The following is a 23,863-nucleotide window of genomic DNA, read 5'->3' on the forward strand; positions in this document are numbered from 1 at the left end:
TTTTACCATAATACATTTATCTGACAACTATACTTACTAGTAGATTAACATGTCAAATATAATGTGAAAACCTCATAAAATGTGGTTAAACTATCCAATAGTTCATTAACTATAACTAGCTCTGCTTAAACCAGCTAAAACATGAAAATGCTTATAGTGTTCAGTAATAATAATAATAATAATATTCTGAAACACATTGTCAGGGACCATTCTACCCCCTAATGAGTAATTTTACTTTTGATACTGTAAGTACACTTTGCTGCTAGTTTCTTCGACTTCAGTGATGTTTTGAATGAAGGAATTTCACTCAGTTTGTTCATAGTGAAAGATCTCAATACTTCTTCCATCACTGACCATTTGTAGGAGTTATCCAAACCTCCAAACAAACTTTTACTAGTTTTACTTTATTCATTTTAATAGAAAAGCATACTCAGACCAAAAAATAATTAGATTATGAATTTGTAAATAGCAACACACAAATAACACACAATCATCAGGAGAAGCAAACTCAAACACTCAGCCTAAGAGGCCCTTCTGCAGAAGAAATTTCATCAAGTGGGTAAACACAAAACCTTCAGACATTTTGATCATCACACAGACAATAACTGCAAGATGAATTGTGGGCAGCAAAGTGTACAATGGGACAGATATTAGATACTTTTTTTCCTCCACATCAATGGTTATTTCTTCTCCTGCTACTTTGCACAAGATCCATACCTGAAAATTGCTTGAATAACTTGTATTCATTGTCTGTATTTATATGTAATTTCAGTCAAGATTAACACTTACTTTTGGTTTGAGTCATTTAGATTAGCAAATAAGCTGCAGTTGGTTAACAATATCTGCAAATGAAATGTGTTAAAGAATACACTTTCATCTTTTGCATTAATAAACCATAATGCCTTCTTGTTTTTTTTTTTTCACATTTGAAGTTTATACATCTAATAACAGTAAATGACGTCATGCACTTTAACAGCTAAACTATTAAAAACAGAAATGTTACACTGAACTCTAGAGCGGAGTCAGATTAGTGCATCCAACTAAACAGAAGCACTGTGCTGCAATGGTCCATAAAAGAGCAACATAGAGTCTCTCTGCAGACAAATAGTTTCATCAATCTCACCGAGTTTATTCTATGACATAAACTATGAAATTCCCCAAACAACAGAGTCACTGCTGTTGGGATTTCTACAAGTTCAGAACATGTTCAACGGTCTTTGTAATTATCTGTGAACAACAGTAAATATTAAATCTCCCTCCTTTAATTTGTCTGAACACCTGATGCATGTGTGTAATTGTGTGCACTTGCACAGCATCATCGCCTGTCATTTAGGTCAAGATATATCTGTCATAACAAGAAAAATGTTAGTGTGCCACCCTATGGACATTGTTGGTATAATAGGACAAGATTGATTTTTTTTTTTTGTCAAAAGAAATGGGGAGCAGGGACAAAGTCAATAAAGAAACTGAAAAATTATGATACAAGGAGCCCAGAAAAACACAATCAAGAAGCATATTTCACCTTTATAAACTGTCAAGTTTTTACCTGTTATCACCCTGGTTCCATTCTGAAGCATAAATAATAGGCACAATACACACCACGCTCTGCTGTAGATGTTATGACATCTTATTTTAGGAGCACAAGCAGGGGGAAAAAAAAAAAAAAAAAAAAAAAAAATCACTGGAGATACTTCATTGCCCAGTCTGAGAAGCTCACCTTTTGTTTTGTTTTGTTTTTTTATAAGGCTCGCTTATTTGCAGTTAGTTCAGCCGGTACAGTAAGTAGTCCATCTTGCATGTCTTATGCCAAGTAAAAACTGCATTTTTCTAAAAACAATCATTTCCAGCACCATCTCTCTATTGCTTTAATCACATACTTTTAGACACGGCAACAATTAAGTAACAAATTGCCATGGGAGGGATACATTGCATGTATACAAGCGCACACAAACCTTTATCAGTCTTTTTTTTTTTTTTGGTACATCTCATTGAAGCAGCCCTTCTTTTGTCCACTTTTGGTGGTGCTGTGAATATGTTCACACATCCGAACAGCATGAGAAAGTGCACTAAATACTGCTCAATGAACAGACACTCCTGGCTGGTTTTTGTCTCTGTTACATATGAAAAGATGACAGGATCCAATAATGGAAAAAGAAAAAAAAGAACAAAAACACCCAGAAACAATAAATCAGTCACTACAACCAATGTTGAGCACCTGTCTAATGGTGAGAAGAGGTTCATTTCAGTCTCAATTCATACATAACACAGATTTACAACATTGGTGGCCATGACTGTTTTAAGAAAAGAGGCGTCAGCCATCCAACAGCTTTACCATGTGTAGAAAAATAAAACATTCGGAAAGCCAACGTTCGCTTTTAGCCTCTATTCAAACTATGCAGCAGCAAAAGCAGCAACAGCCCTGGCCAGTAGATTTTCTGTTGGACTACACAAAGACACACACACACACACACACACACACCGCCACACATACAAACATACATGCACATATTATTTCAATGTGTAAAAATAGAAGATTGAACACAGTTAGTATATAGATAGATAAATCTACTGCTTAAAGGTGGACGTTTTCAAATATGCGTTTCCCATTAACATCAATCAAGTACCTGTCTAAATCTGATAGCGATTTATACATCTTTTTCCACTTCTATACATTTTCTATAAAACAGACATGGCTTAAATTAAATGATGATTAACAGGCCTAAAATACCTTCTTAATTCTCCTGTGCACTTTTACAAAATCCATTTTATTTACTAATAAAAAAAAAAAAAAAAGAAAGAAAAAAAAATCCAGCAAAAGAAATCAAACTAAACAACCGGTTGAAAGCTCACTAATGTGTCAATCTGTTGTTTGCTTGGAGAAACCAGAACCATAGGACACAGCAGGCACCCACTTGGGATGTCCTAAGTACAAATGATAGATGGGTTAAATTAATTAGCAATCGGGGGGGACGTGTAAGAATGATGGGCGACTGTGGCGGAGCGGCTCAAAGAAACCACAAAGAAAGGAAATCTACATTCTGAAGCCCCACTTGAAAAATCTCAAATTTTGTGACTGCAATCTGGTTTTAGTGCACAGTAGAAAGTACCCCTGAGTTCTAGGACAGGGTAGGTGCTTTATACAATTTAGAGCACCATTAGGGGGGAGTGGCTATGCCCTGGGGTCTTCGAGGCTCTTTGGGGAGTGGCGGGGCAAAATGTGGTCCTGTGCTGTGGGATGTTTGAGCTCAATAGAAGCAGTAATTGGGGATTATGATACAGTGGATAAGGCTCTGGTATACAATGTCATGGTCATCCTTGGTCTCCCTCCCCCGGCTGCAACCACTCTTTTCATGTGCAACCATATTTGTAAGCAGCCAACACCTCGAGTGACATCATCACCGAGTTCTTAGCGCCGGGGATTTTTCAGATTGCACGTTACACATTGATTCTATGTTATTTGTACTTTCTCCTCCCTCCCTTCCTACCTTGTAGGAAATTTCTGCTCTGTATTCCTTGTCCTACAGTTCATACAGTTTGTTCTCTGGACTGCCCTGACCCATCCCTCCCCCTGTTTATTTCAATGCTGATTTAGACTGCTCTGTTCTCGGGTCCACAGGCTTAGTGACATGGCTGTTGCGTCACGGCCTCCCCCCTCCCCATAGCAGAAAGTAGCTGTGTTTGAGGGCGTCTAGACATTAATCAATGGGAATTTTGTCCTCTAGTTCCAGTGGGCTGTCCTCAATGGGATCCTCACTCTTCCCTAGCTCCTGCAGCTGCTGCCGCCTCTGCACCTCTGCCTTCAGGTTCTCCAAATCCTTTTGGCTGAAAGAAAGAAACAGAAAAGGGATCAGTGCTGGACTCTTGTACATGTCCCATAAAATCAATTTCTAGTAGGGCTTGACTATATAAACACTTATTTTCCCCCAACCCAGAAAGGGGTCCTGCAGCCCTACTTTGAGTTAATTAAACCGTAGCTCCTCATAAAACTCAATGGGTATGACGTGACAACAGTAACAGTTTCAATGAAAGAGTTGAGTTGGAAATGCAGTTTTTATCTGCTGAAATTCCATAAAGGTTTATGGGATCAACAAACACACACTCACATATGGGGCCAACTTTTATAATTATTTGTTTTCTTGCTGAGAGATATATGATAAGATTGATACCACTGTCATATCTGTCTGTTAATAAGAAGCTACATAAGCCATTAGCTTAGCATAAAGACAGAAACTAGGGAAACAGCTAACCTTGCTCTATCCAAAAGGTAACAAAATCCATTTATCAGCACCTCTAAAGCTTAACAAATTAAAAATTATATCTAATTTGTTTAAGCCCTTTAAAAACCAAAGTGTAAAAACCAACACATTGTGATTTTTACATGGTCAAATGTCAAACTATTTCTTGGTTGGGAGTTTTTGGTCTTGGTTAGTCACTTGGCAGCATCATAGTGATGACAAGACTCCAGAAGATGTGCTGGAAAGAGGATTTTTTTTTACCCTTTGAACAGAGCAAGGCTAGCTTATTCCCCTGTTTTCAGTCTTTATGCTAAACTAAGCTAAGCTAAGCTAATCAGGTGCTGACTACAGCTTCATATTTACCAGACAGACTGTCGGACATTAGAGTGGTATCGATCTTCTCATCTAATTCTCGGCATGAAAGCGATCAAGTGTACTTCCCCAAATGTCGAATCACTCTTAAAGCTTACATGCCTATCAGACAGCTACAAACAGCTTGTGCAGCATGATTCATAAACAAAAGTTTATGTCATGGTTGTATGCATGCTGTATGTTCTTAAACAGATCAATGTCAGTGAGGTAAATGCAGAAGATAATATGATAAATGATAAAGATCTGGATTCTTAGTGCATTTATTTGGCAACAGAACACTGACATTATGTTTCAAGTTCAATTTTTATGGCAATCAGTGTAAGGACTTTAAAACAGACGTAAAGTGTTTTCTCTTTCTGGTCCTGATCAACACTCAGACAGCAGAGTTTTCAATCAGCTGTAACCGATTTATAAAACTTTATTGAGTAGACCAGATAGGAGAGCATTACAATAGTCCAGCCTGCTTGATATAAAAACGTGCATTAATCTCTCTGTCACTCAGAGAGAGAAATGGTTGCACTTTGGCAATATTTTTGAGATGATAAAAAGCAGATTTGGTGACAAACCCCACATGAGCCTTTAAGTTCAGTTCTGAGTCAAAGACCACACTGAGGTTTCTTGCTGGTTGGCTCGGGGTAAGTCCAAAGGAATTTAATTTTGTGACCAGATTCTCTCTCTGAGCCTTAAAACCTATGACTACAAATTCAGTTTCATCCTGGTTGAGCTGTAAAACGTTTTGTGACATCCAGACATCAATATCTAAAATACATCTAAAAAGAGAATCAATTGGTCCTGTGTCATCAGCATAACTATGGAAAAAGATGCTGTGTCTTCTTATAACATCACCAAGGGGTAACATATATAGATTAATAATTTATAATTATAAAAGATTTATAATCTAATGAAATCCAATAGATGCAGTACTTCCCGTTGTACAAAATATAAAATTCCAGTTGAAGCTGTCTCAAGTATTTAATCCTATATGCATACTGTATAACAAAATACTCCTTTTCCCACTTTACCTGAGAGGGATGAAGATGATGCCATTGATGATGTTGAGCTGTTCAAGGACACTGGCCATGCTGGGAGCAGTGAACTGAAAAAAAAAAACAAAACAGGAGGATATAAAAACATAGCATTAGTGCTAAATATTTGGGGTGGATCAGATGGAAGCATAAGAACATGTCTGACTACGAGCAGCTACCTTGAGGGGCATGATGCTGGCGTTGGAGCCGTTCTTGTAGATCTCGTTCATGGTTCTCTGCAGAGCCACAGCCTGTTGGGTGAGGTACTTCAGGTACTCGGAGCTCTCCTTGGTTTTCTCGTGTGCCTCACCCATCTGAAATGAGCAAAAAAAAAAAATATTTAAATATATAACTTCATCGCAGCTGATAAGGCAAAGTGTGAGTCCTGCAGCATCTACCTGATTCTTGTAGATGGTGTAGCCCTCCTTTTCATGCTGCAGTGCCGAGCGGAACTCAGCCTTGCTCTCATAAACCCTTGCGACCAAATGATGGCTGGAAGAAGAAACACGTCATGTAAATCATCATGACAGTTGAGTATTTTAACCACAACATGCATATGGATGATGTATCTCTGCCCACCTGAGGGCCACTTTGAGGGACCGGGGTCCATGGTACTTTGTGTTGATGGTCAAGGCGTTCTCCAGGAATCTCAGAGATAAATCGTATTCCATCACTCCATGCAGCACCAGCCCAATGTTACTCTGTGGAGTGAGAGACAAAATCATGGACAACAGTCATCAGTCTTAATTATTTCAGGAGAGCACAGCACTGTTCACCAAAATGTCTTTTTCTTGTGTCAGGTTGGATTTAAAACCAGACTGAATCAGTAGGTTAGACAGTTTAATTACCGAGGCAGCAGTTCATACAAATTAACTCACATCTAGCAGTGCCATCTCTGGGTGGTCCTCCCCGCAAACCAACAGCATGAGGTAACGGGCACGGTAAAGCAGCTTCAGAGCGGTTGACAGCTGGCCGTTGGCAAAGCAGTACAGAGCCAAGTGCATCTAGAAAGCAAAATGGAAATAAACACAAAGGTTAGAAGGATATTAAACATCTTTGGCATGAACAAAAGATTTCCTACAATGGGCGGGATAACTTACATATTCTTGAATTGTGTTGGGGTGTTCGATGCCGAGGACTCTTTCGCTCATCAGAACAGCCTTTTGCTGGTTGCTGAGGGCCTGCAGGTAAATATGCGAATATCATACATGACACCAAATCAATAGGACACTTGTGTAAAAGTCCTGACGTAAGTTTCTTTTTATTTGCCGGTGTATACCTCAGGGTGGTCACCCATGATGTAATTAAGGCGAGCCAGCAGGCGCAGGCAGGCACAGATCTCTACATGCATGGCTCCGTACACGTTGTTGAAGAGATTTAGAGCCTCGTTGATCAGCTCACAGCCCTCCTTCAGGAAACCTAGAAATGAAAAAGAGGAGTAGTGAGGCGAGTCTCTGTTTAGCCCAATCAATACCAAGTTAATAAAATGACTACAAAACATTTATAAATTCTGGTGTGCAAGTCTCACCTTGCTGCACCTTGGCCTGGCCACTCTGGAAGAAGTGGAAGGCGTCTGAGGCTTTGGGGTTTACGTGCTTCACAACGGGGAAAATATTCAGGATGTCCTCCTCTGTGAAGGCGGGTTTGTGGCGGCTGTCAAAGTTGTACTCCTTTATCAGAATCTAGAGGGCGTATCAAACAGATATTTGTGGAAAAATCAGAGAGGAGATAATAATGGACATTTGGTAAAAAAGCATCAGCAGCCACTATGTTACCTGGATGCCCGTTTTGATAGAAATTTCTCTGAGCAGAGTGGTTTTCTGAAGGCTGTATTTCTCCACCACCTGATCCACACTGTCACTGTGGAGGTAGAAATTTCATATTTGTCAGCAGCAATCACACAAAAGTTGTAAATATGTAAAAATCAACCTGCCAACATTGGGTCATCATTCTAGCATTAATATTTTCTTCACATCAACAGACGAGTCCTCACCACTGTATGGTGAAGTGATAGTAGCTCTGAGCCTCAGAGGCAATGTTCTTCCACAGCTCGCTGGGCGTCAGGCTGGCCCACGCTGTGTTGTCTCCGCCGCCGGGAACCCGGTTGCGACGTTTGCGGTTTTTGCGGCGAGACACCAGCTCGTCAGGAGGCAGGTGGGCGACGGCGTCGGGGAAGGAGCTCAGGAAGCAGTTCAGGAAATGGCTTACAGCGGCAGAGAGAGCAGACAACTCCACGCCCTACGTGACGAGGAAAAGATTTTAAATTAATTTTATTAGAGCAAAAGCAGGTGTGTCTTTTAAAGAAGGTGCCCAGTGTCTGTTGAATGTTACCAACCTGGAGATATGTCTTGAAGATATGTTTTGCACATCTGGTAATCAGCTCACTGATTCCTATTCTCTAAATTACAGAAAAACAAAGAAATGTTAGAATGACAAAACATGGAGGCTTAAATTCAGGAAGATGTTGGTGTAAATGGTGTAAACAGTTTTTCCAGACCTTTAAACTTGCTTACAGCTGAGAATTGTACTAAAGTGCTAAAACTTTGGCCACCAGACAAAACGCCCAGCAGACAAACCCCAAACTAAAAAATACTTTAATATGTTCAAAGCTGTGGGCGATCCAAACTGTACACATACAGACATGCATGTTGTGTGTGTTATGGTCTGATTTGGAGGGTTCAGACTCACATAGAAGTGCTCCAGTTGGGATTTGGCGGGAGTCTTGTCCACAAACTCCAGAACGGTGCCCAAATAGCGAATATTGATGCCTCTCTGGTGCAAAGCCTCTGTCAGTGTGGCTCCATCCATGGGCAGAGCGCTGTGGTCCAAACAGTCTTTAACCTGGTCATAAAACACACACACACACAAACATTCAAACTTAAACTCAGACACACATCCTGCAATTTCACCTCCTACAGGAATTGAATGCGAAGCTGTAGCTGCATTACTGACCAGTGACGGGATCTGGCAGGAAACCAGGAAGGCGGCAGCATCTTTGAGTAGCTGCTTCTGCTTCTGGACATCATCTACGCTGTCTTCTGGGAAACGCACTCCTGGTTCGACAAAAACACACACAGCATCACTTCTGTGCTCATCTTCTTGTGTCATTTATTCTCTATTAACACTCCAAGAATGATTTGGGGTAAAATTTGCAAGAAATTGGCAGGGTGAAAATGGACAAAATACATCCCACAATCCTCTTGGCTGCTCCTGAACTTAAATTGTCAAATAAATAAAATTATATTGTAAAACCTTCCTCACATATCATCATTTAAGAACATGAATTATCTATTGCCTATGTATTGCTACATAATTCAGATTTATATTAATCATATTTGGAAATTTCTATATTGTGGCTAAGCACTTGTTTATTAACCACAAAGCTATGTAAGCAATGTCTGTCTTTGTTTATGTTTGTCTTTGTTTACTTTGGTGCTACTGTTGTCCTGTTGCTCATATTTATCTTTGCTCATTGCTGTTTTTATGAAGATGTTCTGTAATTGTTCGTTTTTGCTTTGTTGAATTGTTTATTGCTGCCATGTCTGTGTTCTGCTTTTACTGTAATTGACATGTCTTACATCATGATTATTGTTTTAGGCTTGTTTCTTGATTTTAGACTGACAAGGCTGCCAACATCACACCCAGTCAGTGACTACGGATGAAAACCAGCCTTCTGGCTAATTCTGGCATATTCACGGTGATGTTTATTGATATGCGCTGTCCCTGACAAATACACTGCATAAATATATTAAAATAAACAATCAAGTATAATTATTACCCATCTTTATCATGCTTACCCGGGGAGAAGATGTCAGGGTTGAAGCGAATGTCGAAAGATGTGTTGCTGATGGAGCCTACTGCCTTGCAGGCATTGAGGACTACCTCACGGCTCTTGGGATCTGTTTGTGAACGGGATCAAATACATGGAAAAGGTTTAAAAAGATTAAAATGAATGGTGACAGACAATACATATACATCATTGTCAACATATAAGAAAAGTGACAGCTTTGGCCATGTCCACACTTAGCGTTACAAAAACCCTCCCGAAAGAGGATCAATCTGAGAACGCTGAGCTTTAGTTTAGAGAGTGGGAAAGGAAAAACAAAAATGAGGTTTGCCTGTTTGATCTTGGATGGATGATGTGTAACATTAATGCCAATCAAATCATTATTATTTTGACATTTCAGTGTGGACAGGATTAAATACATCTGTAAACACTAGTCTGGACACCAGGTCATTGTCACATTTAAACAACAGTTATCTGCCCGAGTATAGTTTTACTCGAGTACCCACCACCATTTCAAAGCTGTTGATCATTAACAACAAAACAAACACTGAAGATTAGGTCAGTCTGTTTGACAAGCAGATTACTGTGATTTATGATGAGTTGACTCGCACATAAATCAATAGACAATATATTATTTTTGCATTCCAAAGCACATTTGTTTTAATGGTCACAGCAACTGATTATTCAGCAAAGGCACCACAGGCTGGAAAAGGGAGAGATGGGTTGATTTGAGGGCCAACACTCAACACAGGCTGAGGACTGAGCAGGGACAGCTAGCCAGGTGGAGGGAAGCCACTATAATACTCTAATGTCCTACCTAATGCTCTACTACTCTAAAGCTATGGACACACACACACACACTCTCAAAATTAGCTGTGTCAAGACAGCTAATCCATGGATCAATACTACTTTTATCTTTAAACGCTACTTTTCTCTATGCAATTATTCATCCACCAGAGTAGCTCTCCCTGCGTTGTCCTGCCCTCACTTTTTGGCTTATTTTTGGACGTACCAATACCAGATCCATCTTCGGCTACTAAGGTCTCCGCCAGCTCTTTGGCCTGAGCTAATCCTGGAATACTTTCCTCAAGCTCCTTACCCTCCAGTGGGCTCTTGCATTCCCCGTTCTGGGTAGCTGCGGGGTCTAGAGGCCCGTTAGTGGCGGGTTTCAAGGAGTTTTCTTCCCCGTCAGTCGCTGCCTGTGGGGCAGCGGAGGTGCTGTTGTCTGTAGAGACCTCTGCAGTAGGTGCACTAGGAGAATCTGAAGCTGTGGTCTGTGTCTGGGTTGTATCAGTGTTGCTCTCTGTGGTTGTTTCTGAGGTCTCTGTGATAGCAGGTGTTTCACTCTTGTTAGTGTCCTTGTTTGCTTTCTGTTGCATGAGCTGTAACGCTGCCATCTTCATGAAGAGAAGATATCTGGGTTGGGACAGAATCGACAGTTAAACACATCTATAAAGTCATGGTTTTATTGAACAACACAGTGAAGCTGATTACGATGCACACAAACATTCACCTGTGCTCGACAAAGGCCTCGATGAGCTCCTGGCGTAGACAAGCCAGGCGGTGGCGGTGCTGGCGGGGGAAGCCTTGGCGCTGACTCTCTGGAGGCAGCTCCTCTCCGTCCACAGGCAGGAAGTTAAGGTCAGGAGGGAAGGTACGAAGAAGGTCCAGAATATAGTGACGGCCATCATTCCCGATGATGCCCTTACACTCGACTGAGGAGCACAGCTCCACTGTGTCGTTCTTCTCATTCAGCACATTGTGTCTCTGGACCTAAGATTTACATCCAGTACAAGAGTCTGATTAAGCTTTATCTCTGTGCTGGAGTTCGTCGGTCTCAATATGATCAGAAACACAGGACTTAACACCAACGTTAAACTGGATTACCCATAAGTCAGTTTTATTACTAAAATAGAGACAATAGCCGTGTTACTGACCTTGAGTGGCCTGCTGGTCTTCTCCAGCAGCTCCATGTATTTGCTGTGAGACACAACAGTCTTTCCAAAGTCAATGGAGCCATAGATGACGCTCTGCTCCTGCTCACGCTCCAGGATACCTGGGATGATGGACTGGGCGGTGACACGGTAGCCTCTGTAGTCCACCACCACTGTCCCCAGAGTGTACAGACCCTCCACATCCACTGCCCCGTAAGCTCGTACTCCGTTCAAGTCATTGGTGGGTGCAGCGTGGGCGGCGGCATCGCCACCTAGCTCACGATAGTGGTCCCGCACATCAAAGCCCAGGCTGAAGAAGATGTTGTTCCAGATAAACATCTGCATGCGTGTTTCCTCACCGGGGTTGATGGCCATTACATTGCCATCAATGACTGCCATGGCGCCACGAGTAGCAGCTGCTGCAAAGTCACTGTGAACCTGCAGGAGGTGAAAAAAAGGAAAAAAAAGAAGAGAGATTTAGAGGAATGAGAGGCTGTTGCCAATTTACTCATGACATTGGCATCACATCGCTTATTAGCAGAGTGAGTCAGCAGTTTGAGTGATTCAGCATCTGCTGGTCTCCACTGCTGATATTATAAAGAAAGATTCAGTAAAAGATGCTTTAATAAGCTAAATTCCCACATTGTGACACAAAAACTGGGAGGCTCTGCAGTACCTTGAATATGGCTCGCTCCCTCAGCAGGCGCTCAGGCAGGTTTTTCCGGGGAAGCTCTCTAGTGGTCTGCAGCTCCTCATTCCAATCTCTGGTCTGTACAGATAAAAAAACAGCTTAACCATATTGGAAAAAACAGTTTTTTTTCCCCACATTTTTCATTATTTAACTGTCTGCCTGATGTACTGCCGTGTTAACGCACCTGTCCAGGTATGTGCTCCTCATAACCCAGGCGGGAGGTGTAGGCATCCTCAGCTCTAACGCAGTCCATAGCATGGTCTACCTGCGGAGCGGTCCAGCTATACACCTGGAAAGGCGTGGCTATCCTCTCAAACGGGTGCCTCTGGACCCTGCAGCAACACCAAAAAAAAGACATCACTAGCTCTGTGCCGATTTCATCTCTCTTCATACGTCTCAGGCAGTTATGAACTTGTTATGAACAGTTTCTAGATCAGTTTCTAGATCACAGAAATTACAAGCCACAAATAATGAGATGTGCAAAGGTGAAACCACACAAGTCTAAACAATATTTGTAATTATTTAGTCTTGTTTAGTTTATTTTCTTTTTGTCATTCTTGTGCATGAAGACTTTGACATCCTGCTTTCTGACCAGGTCTTGACTGTAAAAGACAATGTGTGCTCACTTGGTTAAATAAAGTTCATGAATTAATTAATTTTGAAATGATCATAGAAAAGAAGCACAAGCACAAGAAATGTAACACAGGCAAAGAAGGGAAGCGTTTGTACAGCACAGAGTGGAGTATTGAGATTGGCAGGAGGAGCAGGTTCAGCTGAGGTGAAGGCACGGAGATGTCTATACCTTTTCTTCTGCAGGGCAGTGAAGTTCTTCTTGAAGGCAGGGCTGATCTGGCTCAGCAGCTCCACCAGAGAATGGCTCAGGAAACTGGGGTTGGCTGGCTTAGGGTTGAAGGTGTAGGTAGTAGATCTGGACAACACATACACACACATATTACCATTATATCAATAACATTAATATGGGGAAAACATCAACAGCTAAACTAGCCTGGATGGGAAAGAGACTTGACTACAAAGCGCCCTTAAGAGTTCATAAGGGCTGTGATCACAGTGTTAGAAACAGACAGGTCACCCTGCTCCTCACACCACAGCATCTCCCCAATTGTACATCCCGATGTAATCCAATTAGATCTCATTAATTGCACTGCTAAGTCCTTGCTGACATCCAAAACTAATCCAAAATTAGAACTCTGAAACTGCTAATAGACCACGGCGCTTGAACCTCTACACACTGTCCTCTATTTAGAGAAAACGCATCTACATGTACGTGTGTTCATGTTTACTCACAGTAGCATCTCGCACTTATAGTCACACCTGACTGCTGCAGTTAAATACGTTCACTAGAGCTGTTAAATAAGCATCTTAAATAATAAATACTGAGGAGTGCTGCTTAACAGTGACTGCCAAGTGATGTGTATATATTATGTATCAAGAGATTATGAAGTTTAATGGAAGCGACCACATGGAGCTGTGAGAAGACACAAAGTTGAAATGTTGACTGACTGGTTGAGGTAGAAGCCGCGTGTAGAGGCAGTGACGCTGACGTGGCGCTCCTCCACAGTCACGATGTACAGGTACATTAGGTCACCGTGCATCTTCCGGTTCCCAGGTGGAGGGTTCCAGCCGCTCATGGTCAGGACCTTCAGGCACTGCATGGGCTGTTGAGGTGTTAAAAGTATTAGTTAAAAAAAGGGGAGAAATTTAAGTGATACGTCATCAATCACAATTCTGGTATATTCTAAATTATGTTTATTTTTCAAAATGTCGTTTTTTCCATACAGAGCCACATGAAGAGCCAAGACTACTGCAGGTTTCTCCTCACCTTCCAGTCCTTGTTCTGTGGCTGGAGAGGCACCAGGGGGCGCTCTTTGCTGCCAGGGAGGATGTGCTCTGGGGGGGTGCAGTCAATCTGCTCCAGCTCGCTGCCCTTCTTCTTCCTCTTACCGCTATCTGCAGTCAAATAACAAGGTACAAGGTGAAAAAGTGCCCGCATGTCGCTGCATTCATGCACATTAAAATGCATGCTCCAGATGGCTGCGCGGGACACATTGACCCCTGCTATGTCACTCGCAGCCACACGGGAGACTACTGTGAACGCACATACCTCCGAGGTCTCCGTCAGTGAAGATGCTGAGGAAGGAGAGGGAGTTGCAGTCCACTCCATTGTAGGCGTCTGACGGGTCCAGACTTTTCAGCAGGTCTCTGATGTGACGCACGTGGATGCGGGCTTCGCGGACTGTGTAGGGCTCTGGAGGGAAGAGAAACGGAACGGAAACCCAAAAAGCAGGTAATGTCAGCACTGAACAGTTTGAGAAATAACAAATTAAACCACATTTACTGCGGCTGATGTTGAAAAGCGTTGTTCAAGTTTGTTCGGTATATTTGAGTCACACGTCCTGGTTGGTCACTGACATTTTCACTGCATACCAACAAGGACGAGGTGAAAGGTGACACTAGATGTTCTGTCATCTTTGGTGTAGCTTCAACATGCAGAAGGTAACTGTGTTTGCAGCGTCATGTACTTTATGAGCAGCTATATATTAGTCACTAGTATAATAATCATTTCACTTTCTACCCGGCTAAAGTGAGTAACATGATAACCGCTTGACCTTCCTGAGCTGTTAACCATGACGTAAGCTCCAACATATTATTTTCACTTTTCTCTTTGCACCACAACACCACCAAAAACTGCTGTGAGGCGTCTGACTCTGACCTTCCACCACTTTGAGCAGCGAGCCCTCCTGCAGGCCTTCGATGGACTTGAGCTCGGCGAAGTTGTCCAGCACGTTTCCATCCAGCTGCAGCGAGAAGCAGGTACGGTGGCAGGTGTCCTCACGGTCCATCAACACCTGATGGATCTCCTGAACCATTTCCTGGGGAGACACCTGAAGGAAGGGAAGGAGTTGAGAAATAAATGGTAGTATGACATATCTCCTGCTTTAATTTGGCTGACTGCCACTGCGGTGTAATTCATGAGCTCTTGTGGAAAGCTAATCCCTACCTGGAGGTCAAACGGCTCTGTTCCAGGTGCCTGGATCTTAACGGTGAACCCTGTGTCCTGGATCACTATCACCTCCTGTTCGTTAGACTCCTCGCCTCCGTCCACCTCGCCGGTCCCATCCTGCTTTAATTCCGCCTCCTCCGTGTGCTCGTGTGCCCCGTCACCGTTCACCATGGCTTTATCTGCACTGTGCCCTGCAACGCGAGAAACAAAGAAGAACATAAGCGAACTTAAGGGCTGTTTAGATCCGTAAACGCAGATTACAGGAGGTGAACTACTCAAACCACTTGTTTAAGTCTGAAAATATAATACAAAGCAGAGTAATGCAAGCTAAAATCCTCTGTTACAATGACGTTACATGAAGAAATATCATCAAGATAATGTCATCAAGAGTCAAAACCGCCTTCTGACAGTCATCCTGAGAACAAAAACACCAGACTTTTTCTACCACACGAAAACACAGACACGCTGCCGGGTCATAAACAAAGCACACAAACCCAGAGGCTGGATGACCTTACCAGTAACCTTATGAAATATTTATGAATGGGTGAACAGAGCCGCCAAAGCTCAGCTACAGTATGCTGGAGCCACAGTGTTGCTCCTGTTAATTCAAAACACAAAAAAAGCTGATTAGATCTACAACTTACGGCAGTATAAACGCAGCGATCTCATCAATCAACGACTGTACAAAGTGCAAACTCGTCTAAAAAGATGAAACTACAACATACAGATCATTAATAACTGTATCTAAAACATTTGGCAATGAGTAACCAGGTGTTCCAGCTCATCTAGAAAGAATAATTTCCAACACCGACCGGCTGAATCTGACACTGTTGCAACACCAGAGCAAGTTTAGCCACGAGGCCTTGAGAGATTTCAGCATTCACAAGAGGGCATTACTGGTCACTTGCTTGCCTGATTGTGGCCGATGCAATAACAGCAACTCAGCTAGTAATCACTTGCTGCTGTTCTTCTATTTGGGATTTCAATCCCTAAAAATGAGAGTTGCTCAATGTGAAAATCTGAGCCAAAAATACCAGACATGTCCTCTCATTACACAAACGGTTTATGCATTATATCTTCTAGAGTAGTTAACAGTTAAGTTAAGGTGAGTAGGAAATGACGAGGAACCAGGCTGGTGCACTGATTCAAAAGGAGCAGGTTGGAGTATGTAGATGTCTGACAACTGTTTTCTCTCACTTGGACTCTGCCAACCACTCTGTGTGTCCTTGCTCACTGTCAAGGTTAACACAGCGTCAGGGTTACTGAAGAGAGGAGGCCAGAGAGAGAGAGAGGGGTGGGGCTTCATAAGTGGACCACGACCCCGGGTGGGAACGAACGCACTGAAAATGGAGGTGGAGTGTGGGGAGGGGGAGGAAGAGAGAGAGGAGCGAGCAGCCACGCTCTGAATACCAAACACAACAACGCCTCCAGAGCAGACGTGCAAGTTAATAATGTTACAAGCCAGGAGACAATGAAGGTTCGCTGTCTCATCACACTGTTACACTGTGTTGTTTTCAGTGTCAGAACAAAAACGATCCATTTCTTATCAGACCTGAGCTCTTTGTCTGAGAGGCTAAGACATTGTTTCAAAAGGTGAGCTGCTCATGTAGGTGACTGACTAAGAAGGTATTTTGCAAGCTAGACACAAGAGCAGCCGACATTTCCTGGAGACACAAGACTCGACAGTGGCAGCTTTCCTCTTTTTCATATTGCTGTAAATTGAATATTTTTTTTATTTTTGACTTTTGGTCAGATGAAACCAGTAATTAGAAGATGTCAGCTTGACCTTTGACAACTTGTGATGGGAATTTTTCACTATTTTCTGACATCATATGAACTATACATAATAAATTGATTAAATTGCCCATGAAAATAACTGATAGTTGCAGCTATAATGAAATTTCCGGCTCCTTTAAGTCATTTCTTCTGAACAAGCAAACACACAACAGCCATATTTCAGCTAAATCCCTCTCACTAAAGTCAATTTCAGTCTGTATAATTAGTTTTGCCTTTTAAGCAAACTCTGGCTCATTTACAGTTCTATTTTCTTCTGATTAACGAGCATTGTCCTTGTCAAATAAATAAATTAAATATTTCAGCTTTCTTTAGGGACAGCCTTTGTAGTTAAACTCCTAAATGATTCCAACAAATTGTGGTTCAGAAACTAAGAACAAAGTGTGAAGGTGCCGTTTGATGATCAAAAAAATACATTTTATGTGGCTGAAAGCATTAAGCACATTGAAAAAGCAAGAGTCCAAAGTGCCAGAAGCACCGTGATTGATGAGGCAATCCAGCAGCCTAAGCATTGCAAAACCGACCCATTTCCAGACTGAAACAGAAAAAAAGCTCAGTAAGAAGTGGGGAGTAAGGTCACAAAATAAACAGGACAAATCTCATGTATGCTATTGTTTTAAAAGGGGAAGGACGCAGAAACAGATATATTTTGACTGGAGGGGTAGATGCTGGTGATTGGCTGAAAGGTTTATTTAAGCACATTAGTGAAGCGTGAAAATCCACTTCAGGTAAAATAAAAGCAAATGTGATGGATTAAATCGCCTGTGTAAATATGTGAAGTCTACAGTATAAATTAAGGGCAATGGAAGAAAACATACATGCCTATATTCAACATCATAGCCATAAAAGACTGAGCAACATGATGATATATACAATATATCTCGAGACAAGAGATATTTGTCAACCATCAGAGAATTTAGATACAATTTCTAATGAGGCAGCTATGCCTCTAATATCTCTGGTTGTACTGTATGCAATGTTGCAAAGCACTAAGTTTGACTGTTTTTATGCCAAATTTGGGGTTTACAGGATATTTTTAATCAATGTGATAAAGCACTCGTTTATCTCAGGTATTTACTGCATGAGCTGAAAACAGACAAACCCTTTTATCTCAATTGACTTTTTTAAAAAATGCACTATATAATCATATCTATTGATATTGCAATATAAAAAAGACATTTTTTTTTATACCACCCATTCCTATTGCAATGTCATTTCCTCATCCTTTAGATTTATGTATCATTCATTTTGCTTCCACATACTCAGCATTATTGATCAGCTTGCACTGGGACCAGAATCATACTAAAAGCTGCGTCGTTGGTTTGCAGCTGGTTGTAAATGTGAGCAAATAGAAACAAACAGCAGTTAAAAACACAACAAAATATCAGATCCGAGAGGTCCATGATTCAACTGCACAGTTATAGTGAACACAAAAATATGGTGACTCCAAACACTGGCGGTTTGGCTCCCCTGAGATTGGACAGTTACCAGACAGAGGCCCTAAAGGGCACGAGGTCAAAGTGAGAAATCAATAAAAACACCAATCAGATAAAGACACAGGAGCAGCAAAGACCAGACGCAATGAAACACAATGAAGGCTCCGCTGTCACACGTGACCCATTTTCTCTCTGATTAAATCTTTCAGCTCAGAGTGATAATTCTCACATCTTCTGTAAGATACTGTGATAATTTAAAGCATTTAAAGAGGTGTTACCTCCTCAGTGAGTCTTTGCTCGTCACCCAAAACCATTTCTCTTGTCGAAAACAGAATAAATCCAGCAGCCAGCTATCTATCCACTCTGTGGCCCTTGACATGGGACCGTGGCTGCTGCCATGGCAACATTAACCAGGCAGCCAGACAACCCTGAAAACAACGCACAAGGTCTCTCTGTAATCATGTTCATTGCGCCACAAGGTGGCATCGTCCTGGTGGACAGACAGACCCTGAGTCATCCATCTGCAGTGGGTGAGCAAAAAAAAAAAACTGGCTACAAGGTCTGAGGTTTACTTTTAAATCTATTACCAAATCCTTGCCAATAATCAATTCCTCAACTATAAAATAAAATGTCATACATACGCAGAGCAATCAAGGGCTTTATCACATTCAGCTGCATTGTATTTGACACACTTTAAGCTTCAATTGATTAACTGACAGAAAATAAATGAAATTTTTGATAATTGGTTAATTGTTTGGGACGTTTAAGAAAAAATGTCAAACATGCTGGTTTTAGCTTCTCAAATTTGAGGATTCATAGCTTTTTACTGTTTTGTATCATAAATTTAAAAATATTTTAAACTCTTTGGTCGAAGGAAATAAGCAATTAGACAACAATCGCCTTAAACTCAAGGAGCTTGTGATGGGAATTTTTCTCCATTTTTTGACATTTCATGGACTAACTGAGTAATCGAAAAATAATTGGCAAATTAATCAACAAAGACAACAAATAGATGCATCCCTGCATAGCAGCTAAAAGGAACGTTTTACATGACTAATAAGATCATTGCTTTCCCACCTTGTGGGTTGGCATGCCCACAAGGGGTCATGAGATAAATCTAAGAGGTCATGAGATGAATACTGGGATAGAAATTAAGAAAAAAAGAAAAATCTTGTTTATTTTTCAGAATTTTCTCTAACCTTTGCTTTTTATACTCTGAGTACTGCATATTTCACAAGAAATCTCTCCTCAGGCCTCATAAAAGTATTCAAATGAAACAGTCTAATGAGGAAAAAGAACTCTTAAGATTAAACTACTGACACCGCAAGTAGACGTTATTTCGTATTAAGGTGTCACAAGTAAAAAAAAGGTTGGGAACCACTGTTACACATAGTGAATACGGGACCACTGACTGGTGAGGAATAGTACCAGGGTGTCAGTGTGTTAACCATTAACCAAGTCGCTCTTCACCCCGCAGGAGCATTAAGGCCCTTAAAACCACTAACGTTGACCCTCAAACTCAATCTGTCTGCTCTGCCAACGTCCTGTTACAACTCCGCACTGGAAGTATCAGACATGTTTAGGTCATCAATCCTGTCAGTCTCTCGTTGGTGAAAGACAGTTTTCTGGCTTTAAGATGGTCACAGATGGAGTCTGCTCAATCAATCAGTTTTCTTAACTAATTAAAGGATAAGTTCACAATTTTTCAAGTCTAGTAAAAACAACAGTCAGGTGTCGATATGAACAGTGAAAGAGGTTTTCCTCGCTGTAATCATTCCTCTTGTGCAAAAAGTACATTTAAAAGTTTATGTGAAGCTTCAGCAGTCCGAGTTAGTTATATCAAGTGGATATCTGCCACATTTACAGTCTCTTTAGTGTCAAATTCCCTCTTTTTGTTACTACACTTCCACCGAAGCTCAAAAACACAAAGAGGGACTTTGGCACTAAAAAGACTGTAACATTGAAAGATATCTACTTGATTGACTGAAGCTACATAATATCTTCAGATAAACTTTTAAATATATTTTTGGGTGGACCAGTCACAGACCAGCCATATAACCGTGGTTGTCCTTGACTGAGTGATAAAGTTACACCATTGGGTGGCCAGTCAAGTGTTGGAGTTTCCTCATTGGCCATTGCTCTTTCAAAATGAATCGGCGCAAGATGATGGAAGCGGAGGACAGCAGCACGATGCAGAGCAACTTTGTTACCTGCTCTGAGCTGTGACGCTCTCAGCTCCAGAGTTAAATGCAGTGAAGTCCTGTTAAACTCCTGTTTAAACAGGCTCGTACCAGCGTCTCTGCGTCTCCTTCTCCACTGTCCGGTGTGATCGGCTCTCCGGCTGACAGCGCTGTCAGCAGCCGGCAGGAGAGACGCTCTGCTTGAGACTCACATGAGACTCATGTAGGCTGTTCTGTTGGTTTAATGTGGGGTGGCTGCTCTGGTGTGCTTGATTTGACTGTAACTGCGGTAATCGGGCAGTGATAAGCCTCCTGAATTTGCACCCAAAATGCTGTCAAAACTTTAATTTATAAATTTCCACAGCAGCTTCCATAATCATCGACCGGGAAAGAGGCAGAAAAAAGGCGCATAGAGGCAAGAGGTAGAGCGCACAATAAAAGCACATCAAATAACAATCACTCTGACAAAACACTCAATGCAGAGTGAAAAATGAGAGAAATCTGCAGAGTGAAGCAGATGAAAGAGCAGCGGGAGTTAACAGATAATTAGAATAATTAGAATCAAAATAAGTTCTCTTTCAAATCAAACATCCCTAAGACACGAGAGGAAAGTATTGTTATTATAACCTTTTTTTTTTCTTTTTTTTTTTTTTTTTTTAAATCAAACGTAGCTTAATCATGTCATGTGATGCTATTTCAGTACACTCAACCAGCAAATATTACTGGGACCACTACAGAAAACTGTAGATGAACATTTAATATCCATGAATTCACATAATAGACACTACCACTGACTATCCCTGTAACAAACTGGCCACAGTTTCACAAACTGACCATACACAGTCCAACCATATACTTTATTTTGACCTAGTTTTGTTAGACAGAAGGAGTCTTGTGGATTTTGGCCCCCATCACTTACATTGTAAGTGCATTATGAAGGGATCTTCTAAAGGCCAGTATGAACAGGAGGAATGACTATGGCAAGAAAAACCTATTTAAATGTTCATTTGGGCACCTGGTTATTGTAAAACAGACTTGAAACATTGCAAACCCATCCTTTAAAGGCCATAAAATGTCAGGAAATAGTGAAAGATGCCCATGCAGGTTCCTGAAGTGCAAGATGATGCCCTAAAGCTGCTTGTTGTGTCCGACGACATTTCAAGGCTAAATCATATTAAGTTTATTATAAACATGAGACAAAGATAATATCAAATAAACAAGTTGTTGCAGATCAAAAACAGAGCATCCACTGCTCCATGTGGACTTGTCATAGGACTACAGATATGACAGCACATGTGCAGGTAAACATCCAGCCAAAGAACATGAATGAATGAAAATGCAATAATTACAAATGTTCATCCACAAAGCAGCACAAACACACGCTTGTCTGCGTTTTCCAATGCAACGACAGACAAGAGACAATTCAAGGTCCCACATGTGTCACACACAGACACACAGAGCGGCTGCAGTGACTTTAGTAGCTGTATAAGTTGTGTAACGTGAACTTGACCGGCTGACAGCCCTCCTCACAGTTTAATCTGAATCCACCGACAGACGCACACTGCGAGCCGCCGCCGCCGCCAACTTTTACCTCATAGGACACTCACCTGCTTTGCACGGCTGTTCAAGTATTATTCGCGTAACCTTCCCACTCACTGTGCATGCACCATCATGACTTTTTTTATTTTTTTCCCCTACAACTACCAGCTTCCGCTTCCCGGTCGAGGAGGGACACTCGATCTGATCTTCCCCGGCGGGGGAGGAAGGGGGCGCCGAGAAGTGCGTTACCACCGACTGGCGGTCGCCTCATCGACCTGACATCACTTAACGTGCATTTTAAATAACAACACAACAAGTAATCTTCTCTTTTTCTTATAAACTATCGTGACACGTCTACTTAGATAAAATGAAAACATGTAACCCCCCCAGTGTTCATGCAGGCAGTGAGCAGCGCCACTGAAGGTGACCTTCAGTTCATTCTTACACGCTGTTACCGAACATGTGCGTCAGGACGAGTTTACACAACACAATTTGCGGCATTGTGCTAAATTAACATACAATGTGCCATATAATTTGTATAAGTATTATCTGAAAAAACAGTTGTCAGTGTCTATGCTCGTCTGTGTTTTTTTCCAGGGCACGAAACAACACGCAGGCAGCGACAACTGCTGCTGCTGCTGCTGCTTGCTAAGTTAGTTAGCAAGCTAGCTAACTGCATACTGAATTAGGAGGCTAATGTTGGCATGCTGGCTGCCTTGTTTGCTTCCAGTGTCACAAGCTAATGACTGTGACACATGCATGAAGGGACGGATCTGATCATGTCATGGTTGCTAACAAAACACAAGCACAGTCAGGGCGAAGAAGACGTCTCATTGTGACACAAGACAGCTGATTAGCAGATGCTGCTAAGTGCAAGGTGGACCCTTTAACTTCAACTTGGAGAGAAAGACTCCCAAGGAGGAAGAGAAGACCACCACCTTTGGGGGTCTGAGGAGTTTTTAAGTCGCATAACAAAGCATGGGGGTGAATGTCACCAGCTTTGGTGAATGCTATGTGGGGACAAAGCCGTGAAAACATACAATAAACCACTCTGTGCCAGCTCAAACAGTGGATGCACAGTGATGCTGCCTATATGAAGATATAGGTTATAGTGTTTAAGGTGTGTTCAGTGCAGGTGTGAAGCAGACAGGCTCTCACCACAGCCGCAGGAATCCTTCAGACGTGTCTTGCTGGTATCCTTGCCGTCCTGGGCTCCATCCCCGGCTTCATCTGCAAGATCAGCCGGATTACAGCTCGGCACTGACGCCGGGATGTCATCTGTCTTGCTCACCATGGTCGGCAGTCAGTGTGGCGGCAGAAATCCCACCAGCAGCAGCGTGGTTTAAATGTATGAGTCTGTGAGAGAAATACTACAAAAAAACAACAAAACGCTAGCTGGCTGGCTACATGCGAAGGGTACAGGCTTACAAAAACAAGTCAGCCGAGGAAGGACAGTGCTGTACGTGGTGGTGAACACACGTGGTTTCCTCCTCCTCCTCCTCTTGACCTCTTTGCCTTTGCGTTGCACTTCCCCACCCACTGACTGTGGCGCTACGGAAAGCCACATGCATCAAATTGGGCACTTTTGAGTGAAGTTTTGTGCGTGTGTGCGTGCGCGTGCGCGTGTGCGTGACTGCACCTGTACTCTATGTCTCTTCTGCAGTGCATGAGAGACAATATGGGCTGAGTGGAAAGACAAACTACCACAATAATGTTACTGCTATCAACACCACAAATACAGATTTCATTCACTACTGACCTTTGACCCAGACCCAGACCTTTGACAGTTTCACCCAGATGTCATCAGCTCCTGTAGGTCACTAACATGAACAGAGGAAATGGTGGAAG

General features: G+C 41.9%; 1 protein-coding gene across 3 annotated transcripts; it reads right to left on the reverse strand.

Annotated features, from left to right (window-relative positions):
• Positions 1-924: 924 nt before the first annotated feature.
• On the reverse strand, positions 925-23,559 carry cluha (clustered mitochondria (cluA/CLU1) homolog a). Of its 3 annotated transcripts, none has more exons than XM_044353133.1 (27): positions 23,174-23,559; positions 15,064-15,257; positions 14,776-14,947; positions 14,167-14,310; positions 13,885-14,012; positions 13,566-13,720; positions 12,847-12,972; positions 12,229-12,376; positions 12,030-12,122; positions 11,357-11,791; positions 10,933-11,192; positions 10,519-10,835; positions 9,430-9,531; positions 8,585-8,685; positions 8,321-8,473; positions 7,968-8,030; positions 7,626-7,870; positions 7,408-7,492; positions 7,161-7,314; positions 6,912-7,051; positions 6,733-6,813; positions 6,511-6,636; positions 6,212-6,333; positions 6,031-6,124; positions 5,812-5,946; positions 5,630-5,703; positions 925-3,822 (listed from the first exon to the last, which is right to left on the reverse strand). In XM_044353133.1, the coding sequence occupies exons 1-27, from the start codon at positions 23,307-23,309 to the stop codon at positions 3,696-3,698; spliced, it is 4,110 nt and encodes a 1,369-aa protein (XP_044209068.1). In that variant the 5' UTR covers positions 23,310-23,559; the 3' UTR covers positions 925-3,695. The 3 variants fall into 3 exon arrangements, with proteins under 3 accessions (XP_044209068.1, XP_044209067.1, XP_044209069.1); XM_044353132.1 differs by having other exon boundaries at positions 10,432-10,835; XM_044353134.1 differs by lacking the exon at positions 23,174-23,559 and adding an exon at positions 22,084-22,160 and having other exon boundaries at positions 10,432-10,835.
• Positions 23,560-23,863: the final 304 nt, after the last annotated feature.

Source organism: Thunnus albacares, chromosome 6 (genome assembly GCF_914725855.1).
Source record: "Thunnus albacares chromosome 6, fThuAlb1.1, whole genome shotgun sequence".
Classification (NCBI taxonomy): Eukaryota; Metazoa; Chordata; class Actinopteri; order Scombriformes; family Scombridae; genus Thunnus; species Thunnus albacares.

Excerpts from the sequence above, each read along its gene's own strand:
- cluha (XM_044353132.1), bottom strand. The coding sequence starts at position 23,309 with ATGGTGAGCAAGACAGATGACATCCCGGCGTCAGTGCCGAGCTGTAAT. Across the intron at positions 12,973-13,565 it reads CGCGGCTTCTACCTCAACCA|ATCTACTACCTACACCTTCA; the intron begins GTCAGTCAACAT and ends TGTGTTGTCCAG. Across the intron at positions 8,031-8,320 it reads CCCAACTGGAGCACTTCTAT|AGAATAGGAATCAGTGAGCT; the intron begins GTGAGTCTGAAC and ends TCTGTAATTTAG.